Raw genomic sequence first — 24647 nt, 5'->3', positions numbered from 1 at the left:
GCTTCCAACCCCCAAACTCAAGACTAAACCACTGAAGTAGTACATGAACCTGAAGGAAAGAGAAATCACCAGGTTCAAAAGAAAATAATCTAATAGTGGTGTGGGCCTTGCCGTCTCAGATTACAACATTTCTTCCAATTATAACAAAAATAGAGTGGGTAGGTGGGTAGGACCCACAACAATGAACTGCTATGGAGTGTCATGCAATGGAAATAAGAATTTATCCAAGTGAAGAACTATAACAATCAAATCAAAAATGTTTACTGGCTCTGTCATTTTTCCTTCTTTCAACCAGTTGGGCTGGCACATCCACAAGCACTAAGGGAAGCTCAGGGAACATTATTCCTTGCTCTCTAGGAGTTAGTGGGTGGCACAGACAAGGCCAAAATCCTAAATACCCCAATTTGGTTCTGACTACAAAGAAAGCATTCACAGGCTGCTGCAGGAGCTCACCAAAGGCCTATCTAACCCAGCCTGAGGGGTCAAGGAAACCTTCATCAAGGAAGTGATGGCAGAAGTGAGCCTTGAAGGCAGAAGAAATGAGCCATGTGAAAGACAGAGGGGAACTCCAGGCAGAAAGCAAGTGTCATATTTGAGAAACTGCAAGAACACAGAGACACACACACACAAAAAAAAAAGAAAAAAAGAGAAAAGGTAGACTGGGAAGGAAGGCAGAGGCTGGACCATGAAGGGCTTTATATCCCAGACTGAAGGTTCTGCAACTTAGTTCTAAGGCAACAGGGGAGTTGTTTTAAAAAACTAAGTAAAGAAGGCTGGAGTCATGGCTTAATGGTAGAGCTCAGTGGTAGAGTGCTTGCCTGGCATGTGTGAGGCCCTGGGTTCAGCAATGCATATAAATAAATAAATAAATAAATAAATCCATTGACAACTAAAAAATACTTTAAAAAAACTAAAAAGTGACATAATCTTATTTGATTCATACAAAGTCCCTTCACTTAATAGCAACACAGACCTGGGTCTGAAGAGGGATAAGGTCAAAGCTGAGAAGACCAACCTAGGGGGCTGCTGCAGTAATCCAAGGGAGGAAATTTTGAGCCCAACCTAAGCGGGCAGCAATGGGAATAAGAAAGTCAATCAGATTCAAGGGCTATGTTCTTATTGCTTGGTAAAAACTCAATATACCTTAGATAACCTATATGCCATGGTGTGCTGGAAAATGTTTTTTAAAAGAATGCCCTGATTTGTAGCATTTCCCAATTTCTGTGGTATAAGTACTCCCAGCACGGTGTCACTGAAAGTGGAGCTAGGAAGGTGTGTGTGCAGTGCAAAGTCAGCTCCAGCATGGGTGCCTACTTGTGAGAACTGAGAAGCAGGCAGAGTCTAGGAAAATGCAAAGCCTTCCCTGGCTTAGGGACCCCAGGCAGGGTAGGAAATGGAGGAAGTTAACTGAGTTCCTAAGTTCCTTTTGGAACATACTGAGTTAAAGGAACCTGTAACCTTTAATTGTAAATATGTCTAGCAGGCAGCTGGATACACGGGTTTTGAACACTGCAAAGAAAAAATCTGGTTGGATGTTATAGCTAAAATGAAAGTTAAAATGAACTGTGAAAAGACCAAAAAGATATGAGAGTGGAAGAAAGAACTCTGGGAAATATCAGAATTAATGGGATGAATGGAGGAAAAGAAGCTTATTTCTTAGAATGATGGCTAAGAAAGAATTTACAGAAAGGGAGGATTTCTTGGAACCAATTTGCCAAAAGCCAATTCACCAAATAGTCAATTCTCTGACAATCATTTCATCAAAAAATTCAGTTACCAAAGTTTTGTACTAGAGATCAAACCCGGGGCCTTGAACATACCAGGCATATGCTCTACCATTGAGTCACATCCCCAGCCCCAATCTATTTCTTTTAATTGTGGATAAAACAATTGCTTATTAGATGGACTTATTCTCAGCAAATTGGCCTGGTTGAAGATGGGAAGCCAAGCAGAGCATGGTAGTGCATACCTATAATCCCAGTGACTTGGGAGGCTGAGGCAGGAAGATAGTAAGTTTGAAGAAAACTCAACAACTTAGTGATATCCTAAGCAACTTAGTGAAATCCTATCTCAAAATAAAAAGTAAAAATCACTGAGAATATAATCTAGTTCAGTGGTAGAATACCCTTGTGTTCAATACCTAGTACCACCAAAAAAAAAAAAAAAAAAAAAAGGACAGGAAGTAAAAAGTTTTAAGAAGCTTGGGTAAGTGGGTGGTGGCAAGTGCCACCAAAGAGGTCAACAGCTCTGGGATGGAAAATGTCCTCTGGTAACCTTACTCCACAGAACTGAAGTGGAAAGGAAAATCTCAGTAGGAATGTGAATGGAAAGGAAAAGCAGGCAAAGTACAGAAGCACACAGGAGTAAAGGAAAACATATAAGAGGAAAGAGTATTGGTTATTTTTCTTTTCACTTGTAACATGTATGTTCACAGCATATTTCCACACTGAATGGAAAAGATCTAGCATTTAAGAAACTAAAGTGATAAACCAAGGGGTTAAAGTAATTAATGCCTGGTGTTCCAGAAGAGGAAGAGGAAGGAGTATGTCCCTAAGCTATTTCTGGAGCAATCCTTCTTCTGTTGTAGCAATCAAGATATGTATCATCCACCTAGAGGCCCTGATATAATTTCATGCAATCCTGTCAGAACATTTTTTAAATGACGCTAATATATATAATGAATTCTTCTATCCTTCGTTTTTCATTGTCCCAAACTCTCATCCTCACTGTCATTTTCCTTCCCTTGTAATATTCTACCCCTCCCAATGGCCTCCCATTTCATGAGGGGAAAATGTGGTGTTTTTTTTTTTTTTTTAATGTATCCAATACATTCACAACTGCCTTCACAAGTATTTGATGCCTATATACTTTACTCTTAACTTTTGAAAACATTTATGTTTCATAACTACACCAAAGTCTTTCATGCTTAATTACAGATACCCAGTATCACATCAACATTTTGCCTTGCCAAAACTGTTAACCTAATCATTGTTAAGGAGTTATCAATTTATTATGAACTTACTGTTTTAAACATGCTTGGCTTTTTTCTAGTCACTTCAGGATCTTCTCTAAGTTAGTACTTAGCAACTTGCCAAAAAAGCCAAGGACAGAACCTATAGGACTTCCAGATCATAAAATAATATCCTATTATAATATATAATCACATGCCATACTTTTATATAGGCATCCTACCAAGATTTATGACCACTGAACCATATAAATGTTATCTTATTTCCCCTTTGTAGCCAAGGGCCAGGGAACAGTGACACAAGCCAGAGGCTAAAAAAAAAAAAAGAATAACCCCTAGGAAAAATCCCACATACATCTAGGATAAACACAAAGATCCTAGGCTCTTTAAGAACAAGCTGATTAAAAGCTTAGCAAAAAACAAAACATCTGCATCTAGTGTAAAGGTACAATTCAGCACTTAAGCAACACAAGAGAGAGAGTGGTGCTTTTACTTAAGGTTTATATTTTGCTTTCTTTTATACACTGTCCAATGTAACAAACCTGTATGATCTTTTGAGAACTGATGCAAGTATCAGTTCTTCAAGGTAAATTCCTGACTCAGAGTACAAACTCTAGCTACAGAATATGTATACAGATAATCCAGCTAATTGGCAAAATTAAAAGAATTATTTCAAATGGCAAATTCTAAAAACAACTCATTACAAAAGAAGGAAAACGAAAAGGAATAACCATTAAACAATATACTTCAGGGTCACTAAAAGGCATTCTATTTTACATTGAAAACAGAAAAATCAAGATTTAGGCTAAATATAAACATGGGCTTTTTTTGTTTAAAGAAACAAATAAATTAGTAACATACCGTCTGTCTGAGATTTACTGAGGAATATTGTGCTGGCCCGGGGATGATCTGAAGGATTGAATTCCATGTTCAAATCTTTAAAGAAAGAAAAACAAATTGTGTGAATAACCATCTGATAACTAAGGAGAGCCAAGATTAGTTTTCAATTTTTTTCAACCTTAATTGCTAATATATCTCAAAGATTCTGGAAACCTACTATTGTTAATGGATTCCTTTGATTCAATTAAAAACACTATTCTTTAGAAATATGAACAAGTCCCATATAAAAATTAGACATTAAGCTGGAGATATATTAGCCTCAATCTCTATTTTCTTTTTAAGAGTGTGTTCTACACCCAAGAGACCATAAAAGAGAAATACCAGTTATCATCTGCAATTATGATGAGTTATACACTGCAACAGGTTTGTCTGAACTCCACTATTAAGAGGTATTTCCTTGTCAAAGGTGACTAAAATAGGATATCTCAACTGGTTAGGCTCAATCAGCACCCACACACTCTGCTTGGTTAAAATTATTTTGAAAGGCAAAACTTATCCCTTAAGTAAACACTGCATATTGGCCATTTATGGGCCTAATGTGGGCCACACATGTGTTCTCTTTGATCCACAATTTGGAAAAACAATTCAGGCCAACATATAAAAAAATCAAGAGATATCAAACACACCACCACAAGGGGGAAAATTCCCTATTTCCAGCTTCTCTGAAGAAATCAGATCACTTGGTAAGACCAAAAGCTCAGGCCCCAGTCCTTTCCCCTTCCTGACACTCAGTAGCACTCCTTACTTTCCTTTCTTCCCACTCCCAGGCACTTGGTTTTGCAGCAGTCCCTGCATTAGAACAATTTCCAAAGGTTAAGGGCTTGTCAACTTAGAATCACACTATAGAAGAATAATCAGTTGAACACAAAAACATAAGCAATAGCAACAAGAAGCTCAATCTGATTCTAAAGGAAAAGATTGGTTAAGCAAACCAAGAGAATTAAGTTAGGGGAGGAAAAAGAAAACATCTTTTTAAAAAAATCACTTCAAATCATCTTCAAATCAGCTTACATCATCAGAATGAAAACTATATGGGGTTAAATTATTTCAATAAATTTTAAAAAACCAAACAACACCAATAAAAACAGATGATGCATATGCTTAACTTAAATAGCTAATTAAGTCAAAGATAAAAGGAAGAAAAAACAAGGATGGTCATGTAGACACCAAAAGCAACACTGCATCACTTATCCTCAGCAAATCCCTGACATGACATAGTGTTCTCACATAGCCGATCACATTCTGAATTGTACTTTCTAATTTTTCACTGGGACTTGATTTTAAAAACACCCACTGAATCTTAAACCCATGGTACATCAGTTAGCTGATCCTTCAGGTATCACATAATTTGTATTAAACTTACACCAGAGTTTCACAGTTAAAGGGCACTGATGGATTTTGATGGACGGAGAAAGATGGCAAAGAGAAACAAATTTTCATACCCTTTAATTTAAATCTGATGAAGTTAGGCCAGAAAATTCCTGGAGAAAATGATTCTTTGTGGGAGGGTTTCCTGCTCAATCAAGATCATGTTTATTTTTTTTAATAGAGGGGTATTTAAATAACAAAGGTGTTAATTGTTTGAGGACCTCTATATATAAAAGTGAGGGCAATATGTAATTCTAAGCACACATGGATGCAGAAATCTTAATACATAATCCCCTCGGAGAAAGCATCAGCTCAGAGAGAATGAGCACATGGTGCCTACATGTTCCTGGGGTGACAATAACAACCCAATGCTCTGGCCTCAAACAGTATCAAAACCACAAAGCCTTACTTCGTTGTGCTTTTTAATCCCTCACTTTTTTTTATTTGTTCTTTTTAGATACACATGACAGTAGAGTATATTTTGACATACATACATGAAGTATAACTTATTTAAATTAGTATTCCATTCTTGTGATTGTACATGATGTGAAGTTTTCCTGGTCATGTATTATATATGAACATAGAAAAGCTATGTCCAGTTCATTCTACTGTCTTTCCTATTCCCATCCACCCTCCCTTCCCTTCATCCCCTTTTGTCTAATCCAAAGTACTTCTATTCTTCCCTCCCTCCACCCCTCTTGTGTGTATCATCCACATATGAGAGAGAAAATTCGGCCTTTGTTTTTTTGGGACTGGCTTATTTCACTTAGCATGAAGTACTTGCTCCAGTTCCACCCATTTGCTGGCAAATGGCATAATTTCATTCTTCTTTATGGCTGAGTAACATTCCATTTTGTATATATACAGTATTTTCTTTATTTACTCATCAATTAAAGGGTACCTAGATTGGTTCCATTGCTTAGATTAGCTATTATGAATTGAACTGCTATAAACATAGATGTGGCTGTATCACTATACTATGCTGATTTTAAGTCATTTGGGTATATATCAAGGAGCGGGATAACTGGGTCAAATGGTGGTTCCATTCCAAGTTTTCTAAAGAATCTCCAAACTGCTTTCCAGGGTGGCTGCACCAATTTTCAGTCCCACCAGCAATGTCTGAGTGCATCTTTTTGCCTACATCCTCACCAACATTCATATGGTTGCTTTTATTCTTGATAATTACCAATCTGGAGTGAAATGGAATCTCAATGTAATTTTGACTTGCATTTCTCTGCTTGCTAGAAATGTTGAACATTTTTTCATATATTTGTTGATTGATCATATTTCTTCTTCTGCAAAGTGTCTGTTCAGTTCCTTTGTCCATTTATTGATTGGGTTATTTGTTTTGTTTTGTTGGTGTTAAGTTTTATGAGTTCTTTTTATATCCTGAAGATTAATGTTCTATCTTAGGTGCAGGGGGCAAAGATTTTCTCCCATTCCGTAAGCTCTCTCTTCACATTATTGTTTCCTTTAATGTAAAGAAGCTTCTTAGGTTGATACTGTCCCATTTATTGATTCTTGATTTTACTTTTTGTACTTTGGGAGTCTTGTTGAGGAAGTCAGTTCATAAGCTTACATGATGGAAAGTTGGGTCTACATTTTCTTCTCGTGGGCACAGAGTCTCTGGTCTAATGTCTAGGTACTTGATCCACTTTCAGTGAGTTTTGTGTAGGGTAAGAGATAGAGGATCAATTTCATTCTGCTACACAGGGATTTCCAGTTTTCTCAGCACCATTTCTTGAAGGGGCTATCTCTTTTCCAGTGAATGTTTATGGTGTCTTTGTCTAGTGTGAGATAACTGTATTTATGTGGATTTGTCTCTGTGTCTTCTATTCTGTACCACTAATCTTCATGTCTGTTTTGATGCCAATACCATGCTGTTTTTGCTACGATAGCTGTATAGTATGATTTAAGATCTGATATTGTGATGCCTCCTGCTTCACCTTTCTTGCTAAAGATGCTTTGGATATTCTAGGCCTCTCATTTTTCCAAATGAATTTCATGACTGCTTTTTCTTTTTCTTTCTTTCTCTTTTCTTCTTTTCCCTCCCTCCCTCCCTCCCTTCCTTCCTTCCTTCTTTCTTTCTGTTGTAGATGGACACAACATCTCTATTTTACTTATTTATTTATTTGTATGTGGTGCTGAGGATTGAACCCAGGGCCTTACGCATGTGAGGCGAGCACTCTACCACTGAGCCAGAGCCTATGAAGAACATCACTGGAATTTTAATAGGAATTGCATTAAATCTGCATAGCGTTTTTGGTAGTATGGCCATTTTGACCATATTAATTCTGCCTATCCAAGAACATGAGCGGTTCTTTTCATTAATTTCTTTCTTTAGTGTCCTGTAGCTTTCATTGTAGAGGTCTTCTACCTCTTTTGTTAGATTGATCCCCAACACAAAATTACTTCTTTTGAGGCTATTTTGAAGAGCGTTCCTCATTTCTTTTTCAAAGTTGACTCATCATTAGTGTACAGGAATGCAACTGGGTGTTAATTTTATATCCTGCTACTTTGCTGAATTCATTTATGAGTTCTAAAAGTTTTCTGGGTCTTCTAAATATAGAAACATGTCATCATCAAGTAGGGCTCTTCTTTTCCTATTCATATCCCTTTTATTTCTTTATTTTGCCTAGTTGATCTGGCTAGGGTTTCAAGGACTAGAATAGAAGTGGAGAAGGGGGACATCCTTGTCTTGTTCCAGTTTTTAGGGCACTTTTTTCTCCTTTTAGAATGATGTGAGGTATGTTCCTACTATGCTAGTTTTTCTGGTGTTTTGAAAACAAATGGATGCTGTATTTTGTCAAATGCTTTTTCTATACCTATTGAGATAATCACGTGATTCGTGTCTTTAAGTCTATTGATGTGATGTATTACATAAATTAATTTCTGGAGGTAGGACCAACCTTGCATCCCAGTCATAATCACCATTTGATCATGGTGCACTACCTTTTCATTAAGTTTTTTGTGCACTTTGCCACTAATTTTATTAAGAATTTTAGCATCTATGTTCATCAGGGATACTGGTCTGAAACTTTCTTTCTTTGATGTGTCTTTGTCTGGTTTTGGTATCAGCATGATACTAGCTTCATAGAATGGGTTTGGAAGGGTTCCCTCCTTTTCTACTTCATGGAATAATTTGAGGAGGTTTCGTGTTAGTTCTTCTTTGAAGATCTGGTAGAACTCAGCTGAGAATCTGTCTGGTCCTGGGCTTTTTTGTACGTAGGCTTTTGATGGCAACTTAAATTTCATTGCAAAGCTTTACTTTGTTCCTTAACACCCAATGTCTACTCATCAATCTTACAGTTTCTTTAAGACCCACATCTTAATATTAAAAGCTATCAGATGGGGTTTTTAGAACACTACAAAGCACGTAAAGCTTCCCTGTTTGGAGTCAAAACTATATAATACTGCCATTTGTTTCAGAATGAGAACCTGCTTCTAAATCCTAGAATGTCTTGGAGATTAAAATTCTTTACCACAATGCATACAAGCCCCCCAAATTGCTAAGAATGGGGATGTCACAGACTCTAAGAGAGAGCTTCCAACAATAGGGCATTTGTTATAGTACATAATAATATATCAATGTTATGGTTTAGATATGAGCTGTCCTCCAAAAGCTCATGTGTGACACAATCCAAGAAAGCTTAATCCAGATAGAGGATTAACTAAGTGGTAACTGCAGGCAGGCAGAATGTGGTTGGAGGAAATGGGTCACTGGGGGAGTGCCCTAAGGAATGTATCTTGGCCTTATTGAGCAGAGCTCAATCTTGCACTTGTACTCACTCGCATTCTCTCTCTCTCCCTCTTTCTCTCTGTTTCCTGGTGCCATGGTTCCAGCTGCTTTCCTCTACCACACTCTTCTACTGTGGTGTCCTGCCTTACTTTAGGCCTTGAGGAATGGAGTCTGCAATATACGGACTGAGACATCTGAAACTGTGAGCCCCCAAATAAACTTTTCCTCCTATAAAATTGGTCTTGTCAAGTCTTTTGGTGTCAGCAGTGAAAAAGCTACATGGTGAAATGCTAAACCACCATTTAAAAATCATACAAAGAATATTTTATTGCCATAGAAAGCCATGTGTCATTAGGTGAGGAAAGCAGTGTGATACCACCTTGGGGTATATGTACAGGCACATAAAAACATATCTAAAAGAATATACACCAATATTCCTTGAGGGTTTTTTTTTATTTGTTTTTGGTTTTGCTTATCTGTGTTTTTTAAATTTCAACATTCAGCACACTTTTGTTGGTTTGATATTTACACTTTTGAAGTTTGAAAAAAAAATTTATGGCAACTTGTGAAAACTGATTTGAAAGTCTTCTATCCTCTTAGATGGTGGTCTACTTCTCCAGCTCAAGCTAGTGTTCACAGGAGATGCCCAGAGCTCTCCTGGCTGTGGCTGCAGGACACTTTCCTGAAATCAGTGGAGACTCATGCACTGCCACTGGGATGAGTCTGCTCACCAGTACTGTGTACTTGCTATTGGAACTCTGAACAAGAGGGACCTCTGAGGGAGGTGCCCTTATCCTCTAACAACTGCCACTGTGTGTCTTCATTCTTCCTGCTTTAATGGGCCCAAAGGCCAAACAAACAAAACAATAGGAAGCCTGCTTTTTCTCCTATGGGCAAACCATGCAGCAGGAATTTCACTTTACACTTTCCCCAAGAGATGTGTATACCAATTATGTTTCTTTCAAGGCCATGTCATACTTCTAGGTCTGATCATAATGCTCACAGTGGCACAAGTGGTTTCCTGATGGGGACAGGCATTGTCTTGACCCTGTTCTGTGATGAAGAACAAGTCATGCTAACATCAGAGAAAATGAGATCAAGGTCTGCTGTGATGAGGAGAGTGTAGCTGCAAAGGATTAACTGTCCACCTGGGTGGTGAAAGAACTTGGTCCAGAACGCTGGCCAGAATCTTGGAATCCAGAGCTCTCCTGCCATCCCTGCTAGACCATGTCTTACCTGAGATCCTGGCTAACCTACAAGGACTGAAGCCTGCATTAGAGGTGAGGCAAAGATTGATGCAGAGGGAATAACAGGGGCCCCTAAAGCTGAATTCATATAACACAACAATATTCCTCAAGATCTCCCTGAAATTTAAATTTCAGAACCAGGTTTCCCCGGGGTAGGGGGTGGAAGGAGGGGAATCTCTAGGAATTCTCAGCTTCTGAACACCATGGCACAAAATGCTGAGGGGAGCTTCTGAGGATATCACTAGTTTTTATTTCAAAGCATGTTCAGATGCTTCTAACTTCCTGTACATTACTAAGAAAAAACATTTATGCTAATTGTCAGCTTTTCATCTTTATGATGAAAATACCTGACAAAAACAACTTAGAAGAGGAAAAGTTTATTTGGGCTCATGGGTCACAGAGGCATCCCAGTCCACAGCAATCAATGCCACTGCTCTTGAGCCAAAGTGAGGCAGAATATCACAGCAGAAGTATGTGGCAGAGAAAAGTTGCTCAGCTCATAGCAGCCAGGAAGCAGGGAATGAGAAGGGGGTCAAGGAGAAGACAGACTCTTCTAGGGTAACCCCCAATATTCCTCAAGATCTCCCTGAAATTTAATTTTCAGAACGTACTTCCTCCATATGGGTCCCGCTTCTCAGTAGTCCATGCATCTATCAGTGGATTAACCAATTGATGGACTGATAAAGTTTCAGCCCTCCAATTCAATCATTTCACCTCTAAACACTCCTTTATTACCTAACAGATGAGCTTTTGGGGGAACATTTCATATCTACACCATAATAGCTAGTTTGCATTTTCTCTAAGCCTAACCCAGATTTATTTTCCAATAAAAGAGCAAAGTAATGAAACACAGTGCCAAGTACAAGTCAATAAATAGTCTATTTTTGTATAGAAGTCAATCTGAGGAACTAACTTACTTTGAGTACCTGTAATGTGAAGGTGGGTGCTATGGACCGGATGTGGTTTGTGTGTATCCCCCAAGACTTCCTGTTTAAGTTTAATCTTTATTGTGATGTATCAAAAAGGCAAAACATTTAATCCAACTATACGTTTAAAGGGCCTTTAAGAGGTAATAAGTATTAGATAAAGCCAGTAGGAGGGATCCCCATGATTAAATCCTAGCAGCAAGAGGGAGAAAAAAACAGAAAGACTCACATATGCATGCATGTTTTCTGTTTCTGCCCCCCCCCAAAAGTCATCACCAGATGTGACCCTTGACTTTGAACCAAAATTGGGGGCCAAAATAAACCTCTTTTCTTTATAAAGTGACCTGTCTTGAATATCACTATATTTCATTACAGGAATAAAAAAATACACTAATACAGAGGTCCGACCATAATAATAATCTTGATAGTTATAATAATCTGGCTTATCAAGCACAGGTAAATATCCAAAAAGGCAGAGTACTTGTGTGCAGAACTGTCTGGTTGTTCTTAAGATTTGCATATAAGAGAACAGCTGGTTGCAGTGGCGCATGCCTGTAAAATCCCAGCAGCCTGGGAGGTTGAGGAAAGTTCAAAGCCAGCCTCAGCAAAAGCAAGGCACTAAGCAACTCCATGAGACCTTGTCTCTAAATAAAATACAAAACAGGGCTGGGTTGCTCAGTGGTCAGGTGCCCAGGAGTTCAATCCCCAGTACAAAAAAAAACTTAAAGAGAGAAACTTCTTGAAGAGATACAATTATTACGATATTACAACTTCTTAGAGAACTGAAAATGGGGGAAAAAACAGCATTCTCACAAGCCAAGCAAAATAAACCTGTTGTATCATTTAACACTCCCAAATCCAGAAAAAAATGGTACCCAAAACATGTACGGGTTGGAACACATTTGGGAGAGCATCATGATATTTTCGGCTTAGCTAGATGATGTTTCCAAATGACAAGAATTAAAAGCAAGAAATTCATGGAATATGAGTTTCATATCAGAGATTATGGATGAAATGAACTTCATAGCTAAAGGATGCTAATCACTTTGCTAAAGTCAGTTCTAATGCCATTCAACCTATTTTTAAAGTAAAAATTTGAACTCTAATGGTCCACATAATCCTCCCTCCATCCAATAAAATATCCCTCTTCTTTGCAACACACCCTCCCCAGGAACTTCACACTGCCCCAGATCTAACCCTCGACCTGCCTTCCCAGAGCACAGATAGCTCTGACTTTCCTACCTGCTCCTCTTCAAGGACCTCACATGCTAACTTATCCAGAGAAGAAAAGTGTGAGACATGGTTTATCCTACATGAACTCACCACTTTAGTCAGGCAGATAAGATGGAGTACATAACACATTAGAGCACAGGACCAGCTAGAGAATAACAAAGAATGAACTATCTGTCCAAATCCTGTGAGACAGAGAGCAGTATGCTTAAAATTAATGAGCTTAAACAAAACAATGGACTCAGAAAGGGTCAAAAGTGAATATTTTTTAAAAAAATTTTTATACCTTTATTTATTTTTATGTGGTGCTGAGGATCAAACCCATGTGCTAGGCAAGCACTCTAACACTGAGCCACAGCCACAGACCAAATATTGCTTTAAAAAAAAAATTCCTGTCAAGGCCATTCAGCTGAATTCAGTTAAACAAAATAAATATGTATCAAGTCCCTGCTATCTGCTAAGTATTATGTTCAATTCTATTGCTACTAAAAGACTATTTTAGGGAACTAGTCAGTCTCCTCTTTCCTACTCATAATTCTTTCCTATGCATGGTCATAAGAACACATTTTTTTATTTTCAAAGGGCTAATATCAATAATAGACAATTTTAACTGACTTCAAAATGCATCATATTTCTAACACATATTAACCTTTGCATTTGCATTGTGATGGCATAAATCAGTATTTGATAACAAGAGTATACTATCAAGGCCAACCTGCCATGATTTTCACTCACTTATTCATTCATTCAACAAATAGTCACTGAACATCTCCAGAAGCCAGAAAGCTGCTGGATTCCAGGTGCTGAGAATATAGAAGTGAACAAACTAGGTCAAGTCCCTGCCCTATTTGAGCATCCTTCTAAAATGAAGATGCATAAGAAAACAAATAACCCAATCAATAACAGACACTTCACAGAAGAAGAAATACAGTCAGTCAACAAATATATGAAAAAAATGTTCAACATCTCTAACAAGTAGAGAAATGCAAATCAAAACTACATGGAGATTCCATCTCACTCCAGTCAGAATGGCACTTATCAAGAATATAAGTAACAACAAATGTTGGCAAGAATATAGGGGAAAAATAGTCTCATACGTTGCTAGTGGGACTGCAAATTGGTGCAGTCACTCTGGAAAGCAGTATGGAGATTTTTCAGAAAACTTGGAATAGAACCACCATTTGACCCAGTTATCCTGCTCCTTGTTATATACCCAAGGGACTTAAATCAGCATAGTATAGTGATGCAACCACATTCATGTTGATAGCAGCTCAATTCACAATAGCTAAGCAATGAAACCAATCTAGGTGCCCTTCAACAAATGAGTGGATAAAGGAAATGTACATATGCTCAATGGAATGTTACTCAGCCATAAAAAAAATGAAATTATGGCATTTGCCAGCAAATGGATGGAGAGTATCTTGCTAAATGAAGTAAGTCATTCCCAAAAACCCAAAGGCTGAATGATCTCTCTGCTATGTGGATAAAAACACAAAAGGGAGTGGGGGAATGGGGTGGGCAGAGAATGGAAGTTCACTGTATTAGACAAAGGGAAATGAAAATGAGGATGGGAATAGGAAACACAAGAATGAATCAGACATTACTTTCCTATGTGCATATATGATTACAAGACCAAAGTAATTCTTCATTATGTACTACCAGAAAAATAAGAAGTTATACTCCTGAAAAAAAAGAAGTTATACTCCATATATGTATAATGTCAAAACACATTCTACTAACTAGTAAAACTAATAAGAAGATAGATAGATAGATAGATAGACAGACAGACAGACATATACATAGATTGAAAGTATAGAGCACCAGTGAAGAAAATTTTTAAAAAGAATAAAATCCTTAGGAAGAACTATAAACTCCATAACCCACATTCAGAAAGCTGAGAGTAGTCTGTACTGGAGGCCCCTCAAGAAGAAGCTCAAATGGTAAATAGAAATATCACATTATAAAGTGTAAAAGACCTAGATTTGAATTAAAGTAAATTGTGATACTACTCTGGGTCTCATTTTCCTTATTTATAAAGTGACCTCATAACAACTAACAGAAGATTCCTGCAAAGATTGGAAGTCATTTATATAAAGCAATATGTAGTAGAGTGTCTACCATGTAACATATGCCCCATAATTAACAGCTATTAAAATGGGTATAAAAAGCATTATAGCTCAGTGCTAGAGGAATAAAACACGCATATGTTAAAGTCCATTTCAATCTTCATTACACAATTTGTTTTTAATTCTGAATATAATTATGTAGCATTAAAGTTAAGATTGTTCACTATGATGGCATCTTAAAATTAAAAAAAACTATTACTAGGGATGGGGAAAAAAAAAGAATACTGGCTTGAACTTAGTATTTAAAATTTTGGTGATTCCTATCCCTTATAGAGATTTTCCCACATCTTCCTAAATGATCCACAAACCAGGCTCTAAGGCACCACTTCTTTAGAGAGAGGCAATTTTAAGGAATGTCATGGAAGTTGACTTCAATCTAATCTTAAGAAGCAGAGTTCCAAACCATTACTTCTTTATGATTATGATATCTATTTAAGTAAGACACAATCAAATTAAAATATTAACAGGATGAGTGTTCTCAGGGCCTACTGCCAAGCTTTAAGATAACAAAGTACTTGGTCATATTGCTTGTAGTCCATATCTCTGCTAAGCGCAAAGTACAACACTATCCCTGTATTCAAAATCTGAAAGTAAACAACATGCTTATTAAAATAGTGTGGCCAGGCGCAGTGGGTGCATGCCTGTAATCCCAGCAGCTCAGCAGGCTGAAGCAGAAGGATTGCGAGTCCCAAGCCAGCCTCACAAAAGTGAGGCACTAAGCAACTCAGTAAGATCCTGTCTCTAAATAAAATATAAAACAGGGCTAGGGATGTGGCTCAGTGGTCAAGTGCCCCTGAGTTCAATCCCCAGTCCCGCACCCCACCCCCACCCCCGCCGCAGCCAAAGTGTAATTTAGCAGTATTCTCCTATGTCAGGCAACATGATTTTCTTCTGTCCTTTCCACACATGTCACAATAATAGTGATTTACAGTTGCTTATCTCAGATTTTAAACCAGAACCAAGTGTACTTACAGTCTTATAAAAAAATTCAGGAAATAAAATGACTAGGCAAAGTGAGAATTATTACCTATCACTGGTAGTCTTGAAAATCAGTAAAATGAAAACAGAAAAGTACAGCAGGGTCTAAAGAGGACAAAAGAGGAGACTCTGCACAAAACCAAAACCTCCGTCCTACTCTTTCTGCACAGCTAGGCTCCAAGATGATCACTGTTTCCATCAGTCATCAAAAAAGATTACCTATCCATTTAGGTCTAGACAATGAATCTAAAAGATTCTGTCTGTGGTTCCATGATAGTTTTTAGAACGTCATGGTGAAAAAATCAATTTTTAATTGGAGGCCAATTGTGACCAGCTGACGATCCCAACAATAAACTCAGATGATAACACTACATCTATTTCCTGTCTTTTGACAACTATTTAACATGGTCAAAATATCAAACTTTTAATTTCAATTTTAGGTGGTTACATTTCCAAATTTGATTTGTGAGGCAATGATGAAATCTACAAATGAAACCTGTTAATTTGAAAATATATTGGTTCCTTTAAAAAAACAAAAACAAAAAGTTACTATTGACCCACTGACTGAAAATCAGTAATTACCTTCATTCACTAGTGTCAATGAGACCAAATCAAGAACCCAACCAGTTGGTCAGCAAGATGCAACCAAGCAGCCTATATCAGCATCCTTAGAAACAGCACTGCTGTTACTGCAATTCTGGCTAATTGTGAAGACACCTCTTCTACTCCCTATGATCTCAAGGGAGGGAATATTTTTTGATTATTTGATTATTTGTTTTTGATTATTTGAATTAGTGCAACACACTAAAGTCTGGTTATTTTCTATTTTGCTCTTTGCTGCTCATGTCCCCCTAGGTGATCCACATGTGTGTCTTTGTAAGTAGTTGTCTCTTTGACCACATATCTATGTGTGTGGTCTCTAGGTCAGTTTCTCTATGGGTGGGTTCATGTCTGGACTTGCGCTCATCTCTCTGAAGACACATATCTGACTCTCTTTCATCTATTCTTTATCTGCTTCCTCATCTCTTTCCAACCTGCTCTCTCTTTACTTCTTCTCTTTTTCTCTCCCCATAACTATTCCTTCTTTCCTTCTCTTCCTTAACCCTCTTTCTAATAGTCTCTTAAGGTGTATAATATTCTTTCTTAAGAGAAACCAAAGACAATAACAATCCTAATACTAAAAGTTAAGACAAATTGTTCTGTCAATAAAGTAGGTAAAATAGCCTAAAGGTTCTTATGCTACAAGCACTGAGAAATGTGATATAAGAATATGAGACAGCCTTTTACACACCTAGGAGAGTAAGGCAGGGAAGCAACATAAGGGATTTGAGGCCATAATGAAAAAGACTCTGCAGTCTTCCAGCAGGGAAGGGCTAGCCAGCTGTGCAAGCTGGGTATTAGATTTAAAACAAAGGTGACACACATCCTGATTTACACGGTTAAAATCCTGGCATAATTACTAACTGTAACCCTTTTATGCAAAAAAGTGTCTGGTTTGGAAATCACCTTATTTTAATGTTCATGCAGGACAGGATACACGTCACAGGTTAGAACTAACATTTCTATATATAGTTGAAACCTTCAAAGGGCTATAGTCTCAGTGAAAAAACTAAACTGGAGAGGGGGGAGCGGGGGTCATGGGGGGGGGTGCAACTATGTACTCAAGAGGAGGAAAAGGCTGAACCTAGCATCCAGAGATCTTCCAGTACCCCAGTAACTGATAACCATTGGTCTGTCTGTATCCCTATTCTGGTGTTTGGCATTCAACTCCACTCCCATACATGTATTCAGGAAATCCCTGGACAACAATTTACTCCAACTGGTCATCTGCAGGGTGCCTGCCAGAAGCGAAGATACCCACTCTGGAGAAGCCTATCTCCAACTCCACTAGATTAGGCCCATAAAGACAGGCTCACCATCCAAAATGGCAAAACAATGGACAGAATATCTGTAACCAGCAAGAAGCAAGATACTCAACCAACACCAAGAATTAGGCCCTCAAGAAGTTGAAATAATAGAATAAGAAAATAAAAACCACACACAAAAATATGTGCACAATGATTAAACACAAAAGAAATAAAAACATAAGAGAGATATTCTAAAAAAGAATAGGTAATTTAAAAACAAAGAACTGTATCCATATTTGTGTTAATATATACATATGCAGAAATATACATACTCACAAACACATACTGCTCAACACTAAATATTTGTGCTCCTCCCCAAAATTTCATAAATTTAATCCTAACCCCCAATATGAGGAAAGAGGGATCTCTGGGAGTTGATTAGTGCAGAATGAAATCAGTACCCTCATTAAAAAGGCCCCAAAGTACTCCCCTGGTCCTTTTGCATGGGAGGCTATAACAGAATATGCCAGAAGTGGTGGCACATTCCAAAAGGAGGCTGAGGCACAAAGATTGCAAGTTCAAGGCCAACCTGGGTAACTTAGTGAAGCCCTGTCTCAAAATAAAAAATAAAAGAACTAGGGATATGATTTCATGGTAGAGCACACCTAGATTCAATTTCCAGAATCAAAAAAAAAAAAAAAAGAAAGAAAGAAAGAAAGAAGGGAAAGAGAGAAAGAAATGAAATAAAGGAAAGAAAAGAATATGGCCATCTATGAACAAAGAAATAGACCCTCACCAGCCCCTCTGCCAGCCCCTTGATCTTAGATTTCCTAGCCTCTAAGAACAACAAGAAATAAATTTCTATTGTTTAGACTCTATGGTACTATGTTATAGATGCCCAAATGACTTAATATATTCTGGAAATAAATTTTTTTTTAAAAAAAGTCACTGAAGTCTAAACCTCAATATGTGAACTAAATCACAAATGAGACACACTAGAACACAGAACTAGTGCCCTAAAACACAGATCTCAAGAAATTACTAAGAATGAAACAGAAAAAATTACATTGTACAGAATGAAAAAAATCCCAACTTATAGTGGCCCTACATTCCATAACCATTCAGGATAAAAGACTCTCAGCAAACTTCTTTAATCTGATAAAGGCTATCTGCCCAAACCTACAGTAATCCTTATTTTTAATGATTAAGTATCAGATGCCCTCTCTTTAAGTCAGGAATGGAACTGGGATCCAGCCACCTTCAACTCAACATTGTATAAGAGATTCAATCCCTTGCTTATTCTTGCTACCACATTGTTTAAGAGGTCCTCGTCAATGCAACAGGACAATAGAAAAACTGAATTTACTGGATTGGAAATAAACAATTGTTATTTATATAATCTACACAGAAAAATACCAGGGACTTTAAAAATCTATTGATGCTAAATGTAATACAACTTTACACATAAATCAACTTCATTCATTTATTTCAGCAATAGTGCTCAAATAAAGAGTACTGTCATTCCCTTTAACCTGCAGGTGTTTAGAAAACCCACTTGCTCTAGGTTGGAACATCTGGTTCAATCTGGCTCCCAACTCAAGTCCCAAGTCAACTCTTGTTCTGGAAACTTTCTTCAACTCACCCAGGATCACTTTCCTGCCTCCTCCACTTGCACCCGCCTAGTAGGTGCCTGTGTTCTACTAAACTTCTATGTCCCTATACATTGGTTTGAATGCACATGCCTCAGTTCTTCAAAATGGGTACTGAATGCAGAAAAGAGTAAGTCAATGAGTTCAAATGTGTTTTATACACCATTAAAGGCATATGCCACTAGACACATGGGTTGACACAGGTATTTCAATACACTCCCTGTTCTCAAGGAGCTTCTATCTATCCACCAGCAAACTCACAAATCTCAACCTTTATATCTCACCCTACACACACACACACACACACACACACACACACACACCAAAACAAACAAACAAAAAAAACTCCTTAAGCAAAGCAGAACGATGTAATGATCACATGTACTGCACTGACAAGACATGTTCCAGGTTTTACAAGTGAAGGAAAGATGACTGCATAGAATAGATGAGATTTCCAGAAGCCTGAGGAAGAGCTAGATTTTTATTTGGAGGAATCTGTTCAGAGGAGGTGCGTTTTGGCCACAATGGGGAACAGACCCGAGCACATAATGGACAGAGAAAAGCTTATTAAGGGACAGTGGGTAAGTATATGAGGATGAATAGAAGCAAAGCCACCACAAAGGAAAAAGGGAAAGGCAGACTTGGGCCAGACTGTGTAAAGCCTTGAGTGCTTGAAAAGAAGTTATACTTTTCCTGTGGACAAAGAGGGACAAGCCACTTGATGACATTTCAACAATTCAAGTTTGACTGCTAGTATTTATGTGTAGAAAGTTATCCACTGAAAGAAAACCGTGATGGTGAAGTGATTAGTTTAAATTCAGAAAAAGGAGGGAAAAAATTACACTTCAGAAAAATATACATGTCAGCCTCATGTTTAAAGTTCAAATGCTTCATAATAATTAACAAATAAGCCAAATAATAGAAATAACCTTAAAAGAATGATCAAGTAAAACAGTTCCTCTTGACAACTTAGGGGGAGAAAGATGAAGAAAAAAAAAAAAAACTGGCAAGGACCAACCATTATCTCACATACAGATAAACTCAAAAGAGAAAGAATCTCCTAGCAACCACTCTCTTCTGGAAGGCATTAATTAACACTATCATTGAAACAGGAAAAATACCACTTGGAACACTGATATTTCAATACCAGACAAATAACTAGGTCTTTTAACCATGGAGCAACACTGATGAAATCTCCTATTGTAGATAACTAAGAGAGTCTGAAATGACAATCTGAAAGCTAATAAAAAGAACGTTTAGTCCCCTATCATTATTTAATTCAACAGTCAACAAACACTTAACTGGGAATCAATTTTGTGTAGGCACTACATACAAGAAACATAATGGTGAAAAACTCCGCAAGCCCCAGAGTTTGAAGTCTGTGGTGAGGTGTGAGACAGCAAGGCACTTGGCAGTGACAAGTATTTTGCTAGGGATCAGTGCTATGGGAAAACCAAGGAAAAAACTGAGACTTGCTTCTCTCAAAGGGGAGAAAAGAAGAGAAACAAAAACATCAAACATAAAAAGGGCTTATAATTTTTTTAAAAAGCACACAGGGCCTTTAAGACACACTATGAGGGAGGAGAAGTAATATCAAAGAGTTCATGAAGGATTATGGATTTTATCTCAATGGCACCAGGGACTCACGAGTGACCAAACACAATCTTGGGGGGAAATGTTACTGCTGCACACTAGGAGGGAAATAAACCAAAGGAGGACAAGACTGGATGGCAGGATGGCAGCAGGTGGGAAGTAGGCTGAAGTACATGGGTTTGAAGATGCTGCAGAAGGGACAGGATGCACCCAGTGGATGATGAGAGGTGGAACACAAGGACCAAGAAGCAGAGAAGGATGGCAACCAATGGTTGACAATGGGACGATGCACTGAGATATGGCACAGAAAAGGCAGCACAGAAGACCCAGTTCCATTTAGGGATAGATATGCAGCTGGCTGGGTTTAACTCTCCTGTGGAAACACTGTGGCCTATTTCTCCAATTAATACTATACACTTACAGCTATGCCAAATATCTTCAACAGTCCATCTTTACCATTTCCTAGAACCTTTTCTAAACAAGATGGCCTGTTACTGGCTCCAATACTGAAGAGACACCTAGATAGGGCAGAAGTTTTCTATACTTTCTCTGGCCACTGTAAATCATGACCTTCCATAACCCCACTTCTCTATTGATCAGGGGAGGAAGTCAATGTCACAAATTTTCTTTCAAAAACAGGTTCACAGCTGCTGCTGCCCAATCAAAAGAAAATGTGAACTTTAAGCGCTAAAGCATTTATCATTTGTTTATACCTTTAAATTACTAAAGGTACTTTTGATTTTATTTTTACTTTCTCTCTCCACATTGAAAATGTGCTGTGAATACACCCTTTAATAATCATGTTTTTAAAAAGTACTCTAATAAAACTTTCTAATAGTTCTACTTGAAATATGCTTTCTGAGGTGTTGGTACATGATGTCATTTATTATCAAATGTTACTTTCCTAGCATCATTGACTCTTGTTCCTTTTCAAACTTGGTGCTGCCAATGTTCCATTAGAGTATTTATTACTCTCCCCTAACATAATCTTGCCAAAAGTCATTGATTCCTCCTTGTATAAGATTCAATAGTTTATACACAAAGACATACATTCTGCAGTCTATTTTGGACCATCTGAGTTAGCATATTCCATGTCTTTTTTACTGTAATAGGTGCTTTTTAAAAGTTAACTCTATGGTTTCCCAAGAGCAAAGGAAAGAAACTAATGTTTACAAGCATCTACCATGTGCCAAATGACATATTTAATCCTCACAGACACCCTTTGATGTAGACATTATCAACCCTGTTTTTTTTAAATTTTTTTAGTTGTAGTTGAATACAATACCTTTATTTTATTTATTTATTTATTTATTTATTTATTTGTCTATTTATTTATTTATTTTATGTGGTGCTGAGGATCGAACCCAGCACCCTGCACATACTAGGTGAGCGCTCTACCGCTGAGCCACAACCCCAGCCCCATCAACTCTGTTTTTTAGAAAATAAACACAGGATCTGAAAAGGTAAATTATAGTAAGAACTATGATTCTACATCTAGCATGCCTGAATGCAAAAATATTAGTTTGAATGCCTCTGGTGAAAGAAGTCAATCAGAAGCCACTGGAGATCAGGAATCTCCATCTGGCAAAAGTCGATGCTAAGGAGTAAAACTGTAACATTCAATGTTCAGAAATCTCCAGTTTACCAGTGGTTATGGATTCCAACAGTCTTTACAAACTAACTTTTTAAATTTCATTTCCCCAAACATCTCTGATTAAAGCATAATGTAGCAGATACCCAATATGATTCTGGGAATGCAAAAAAAAAATGCAAATCCTCTCTACCTTTCTCATGGCAAAGCAGCAGGACAATGTGGAGGCACAGGATAAAAGGAGTCCCTTCTTAAAAGGGCACACAAACTACACTGTGATCTTGGATGTGACTTGCATAGGCTGCTGGGAGGTGAGGGCTGGAAAATGTCAAAGTATCAAAACCCTGGGGGGTGCTACCTGCATCCTTCCAGACATTGTTATCCCCAAAGAAGTCCAATTCTATAGTAAAGTATACATAAAACATTACTTTTACCCTTGTAGGGGAAGAGGTAGGTACTGCACCCAATTTTCTTTTTAAACAATGAACATGTATATAACATGTCCTATTCTCTATCATCCCTAAACTAAATAAGAGAGGAAAAAAAGAACCCCTCTTGAAAAAAAGAAAGGGGTGGCACATGCCTGATAATTCCAGTGGCCCAGGAGGCTTGAGGCAGGCCCTAAGCAACATGATGAGAACCTATCTCAAAATAAAAAATAAAAAGAGTTGGGGATGGGATGTGGCTGAGTGGTTAAGCACCCTGGGTTCAATTTCCAGTACCAAAAAAGAAAAAAAAAAAGGAAGAAATTAAGTAGTTAAAATAACATTAAGAAAGAATTTCAGAAAGAATCTAACTCACATTCTACATTTATGATATCCCTGTAGGAAAGCTTAAAAACAAAAGTCTGAATTTGAACTATAGTAAAATAAATGTGAAGATTTATCATGAAGATGAAATGCAGATCTGGTTTATGATTCAGTTATAAAATAGATTTCCAGCAAAGTGTATCACTGGTCAGAAGAAACTGAAAGCAAGGCCTCCCTGGACCAAGATGTGCCCATCTAACAAGGACAGTGGGAGTATACCCTATGGAGACCTGTGGATAAAATGATGGAGATAGCCTGGCACAGTGGTGCATGCCTAAACTCAAGAGGATCTGAGGCAGAAGGATCTCAAGTGTGAGGCCAGCCTGGGCAATTTCACAAGACTCTGGCTCAAAATCAAAAGTAAAATCAAAATATATTTTATTGTCATATATAACTAAAAAGAACAAATTATTTTAAAAAAAATGGCTGGGATATAGCTCAGTGGTACAGTGCTTGTCTAGCATTGTGAGGCTCTGAATTCAGTCTCCAAAGAAAGGGACACAGACACAGGAAGGGAGAACATGAGAGCCTCAAGGCAAAAAATGAGGAAGGGAACACTGATGACCATAGTGAGTTAAAGTGAAGCAGTCACCACCAAAGATGTTAATGAGGCATCAAGAACAAATTAAAACAGGAAAAGGTTTATTTTAGTTTGCTGTTTCAGAGGTCTAAGTCCATAGATGGCAGAATCTATAGCTTAGAGCCAAGGTGAGAGCATGGCCGAGGAAAGCTGCTCAACTTGTGACAGCCAGGAAGCAGAAACTCCAAAACAAGGACAAAATACACTCCAAGGCATGCCCCAGTGCCCTTCTTCTCGCAGCCCATTAATCCATTCAAGTAGACTGATTAAAAATCCACCAATCAGATTACAGCTCTCATAATCTAATCATTTCACCTCTGAATATTCTTGCATTGTCTCACACTTCAGTTTTTGGGGGGAACACCTCTTATACAAACCATAATGAGGGGTAACAGCCAAAGCAGATGGAGAAACACCTTAAAAATGAAATCATGCTATATACGCAGAAATTATTTTAAAGAGAATGAAAAGAAGAAAGCATATAAAGAAACAAAGACTATAAACAGCTATCACATCAAAAAAAGTGAAAAAAGACCATGTAATATAGGACAGAGTAGAACCAGCGTGTAAGAAAACCATGGAGGAATAGCTAAACCAAATTGTGAATGCTAAGGTTATTTCTTCCCAGCATTGTCAGAAAAGAACAAAGAATTGGTTCACTATTTGAATCAGATGACATAATATTAACAAAGTGATAAAGAAAGCAAAACACTCCACCCTCTCTTTATAGTCATTGGTAGACCACAGAATCTGAACATTACTTTTCAATCTGCATATGCCATTCCAGATTACTTCTATAACTCTAACAAATCCATTACATTTGCAAGTGAGGTAATCATATATCAATATTTTACTCACTTTCAGACCTGATAAGTAACAAATTTTAAGGAGAAAGTTAAATATAGATTTTTCTTTCTATCTCATTCTGTAACTACAAACCTGCCTTCCAAACGTTCTGATTCTGGGGAAAGTAGAGAGAAAGGGAATATCACAGCCTTTGTCACTTCATACACAAGGAAACGTGATGCATAACTAATAATAAAATTTAAGATGTAGTTAAGCAAGGCAGTACTATTCTCAATTTAATCAAGTCTGT

At 37.6% G+C, this 24647-nt stretch overlaps 1 protein-coding gene across 2 annotated transcripts in view; it reads right to left on the bottom strand.

Moving 5' to 3' along the window:
- The window catches only part of Ccny (cyclin Y), a 216903-nt gene that overhangs the window by 71754 nt on the left and 120502 nt on the right, over nucleotides 1–24647 (bottom strand). For both annotated transcript variants that reach the window (XM_026409085.2, XM_026409086.2), the window contains exon 2: nucleotides 3830–3904. In XM_026409085.2, the coding sequence (XP_026264870.1) occupies nucleotides 3830–3904 (75 nt within the window). The remainder of the gene's footprint in view (nucleotides 1–3829; nucleotides 3905–24647) is intronic.

The sequence above is a fragment of the Urocitellus parryii genome, chromosome 9 (genome assembly GCF_045843805.1).
Source record: "Urocitellus parryii isolate mUroPar1 chromosome 9, mUroPar1.hap1, whole genome shotgun sequence".
In the NCBI taxonomy this organism is placed as follows: Eukaryota; Metazoa; Chordata; class Mammalia; order Rodentia; family Sciuridae; genus Urocitellus; species Urocitellus parryii.
The sequence above is the reverse complement of the archived record's forward strand: the minus strand, read 5'-3'. Positions and strand labels throughout refer to the sequence as shown.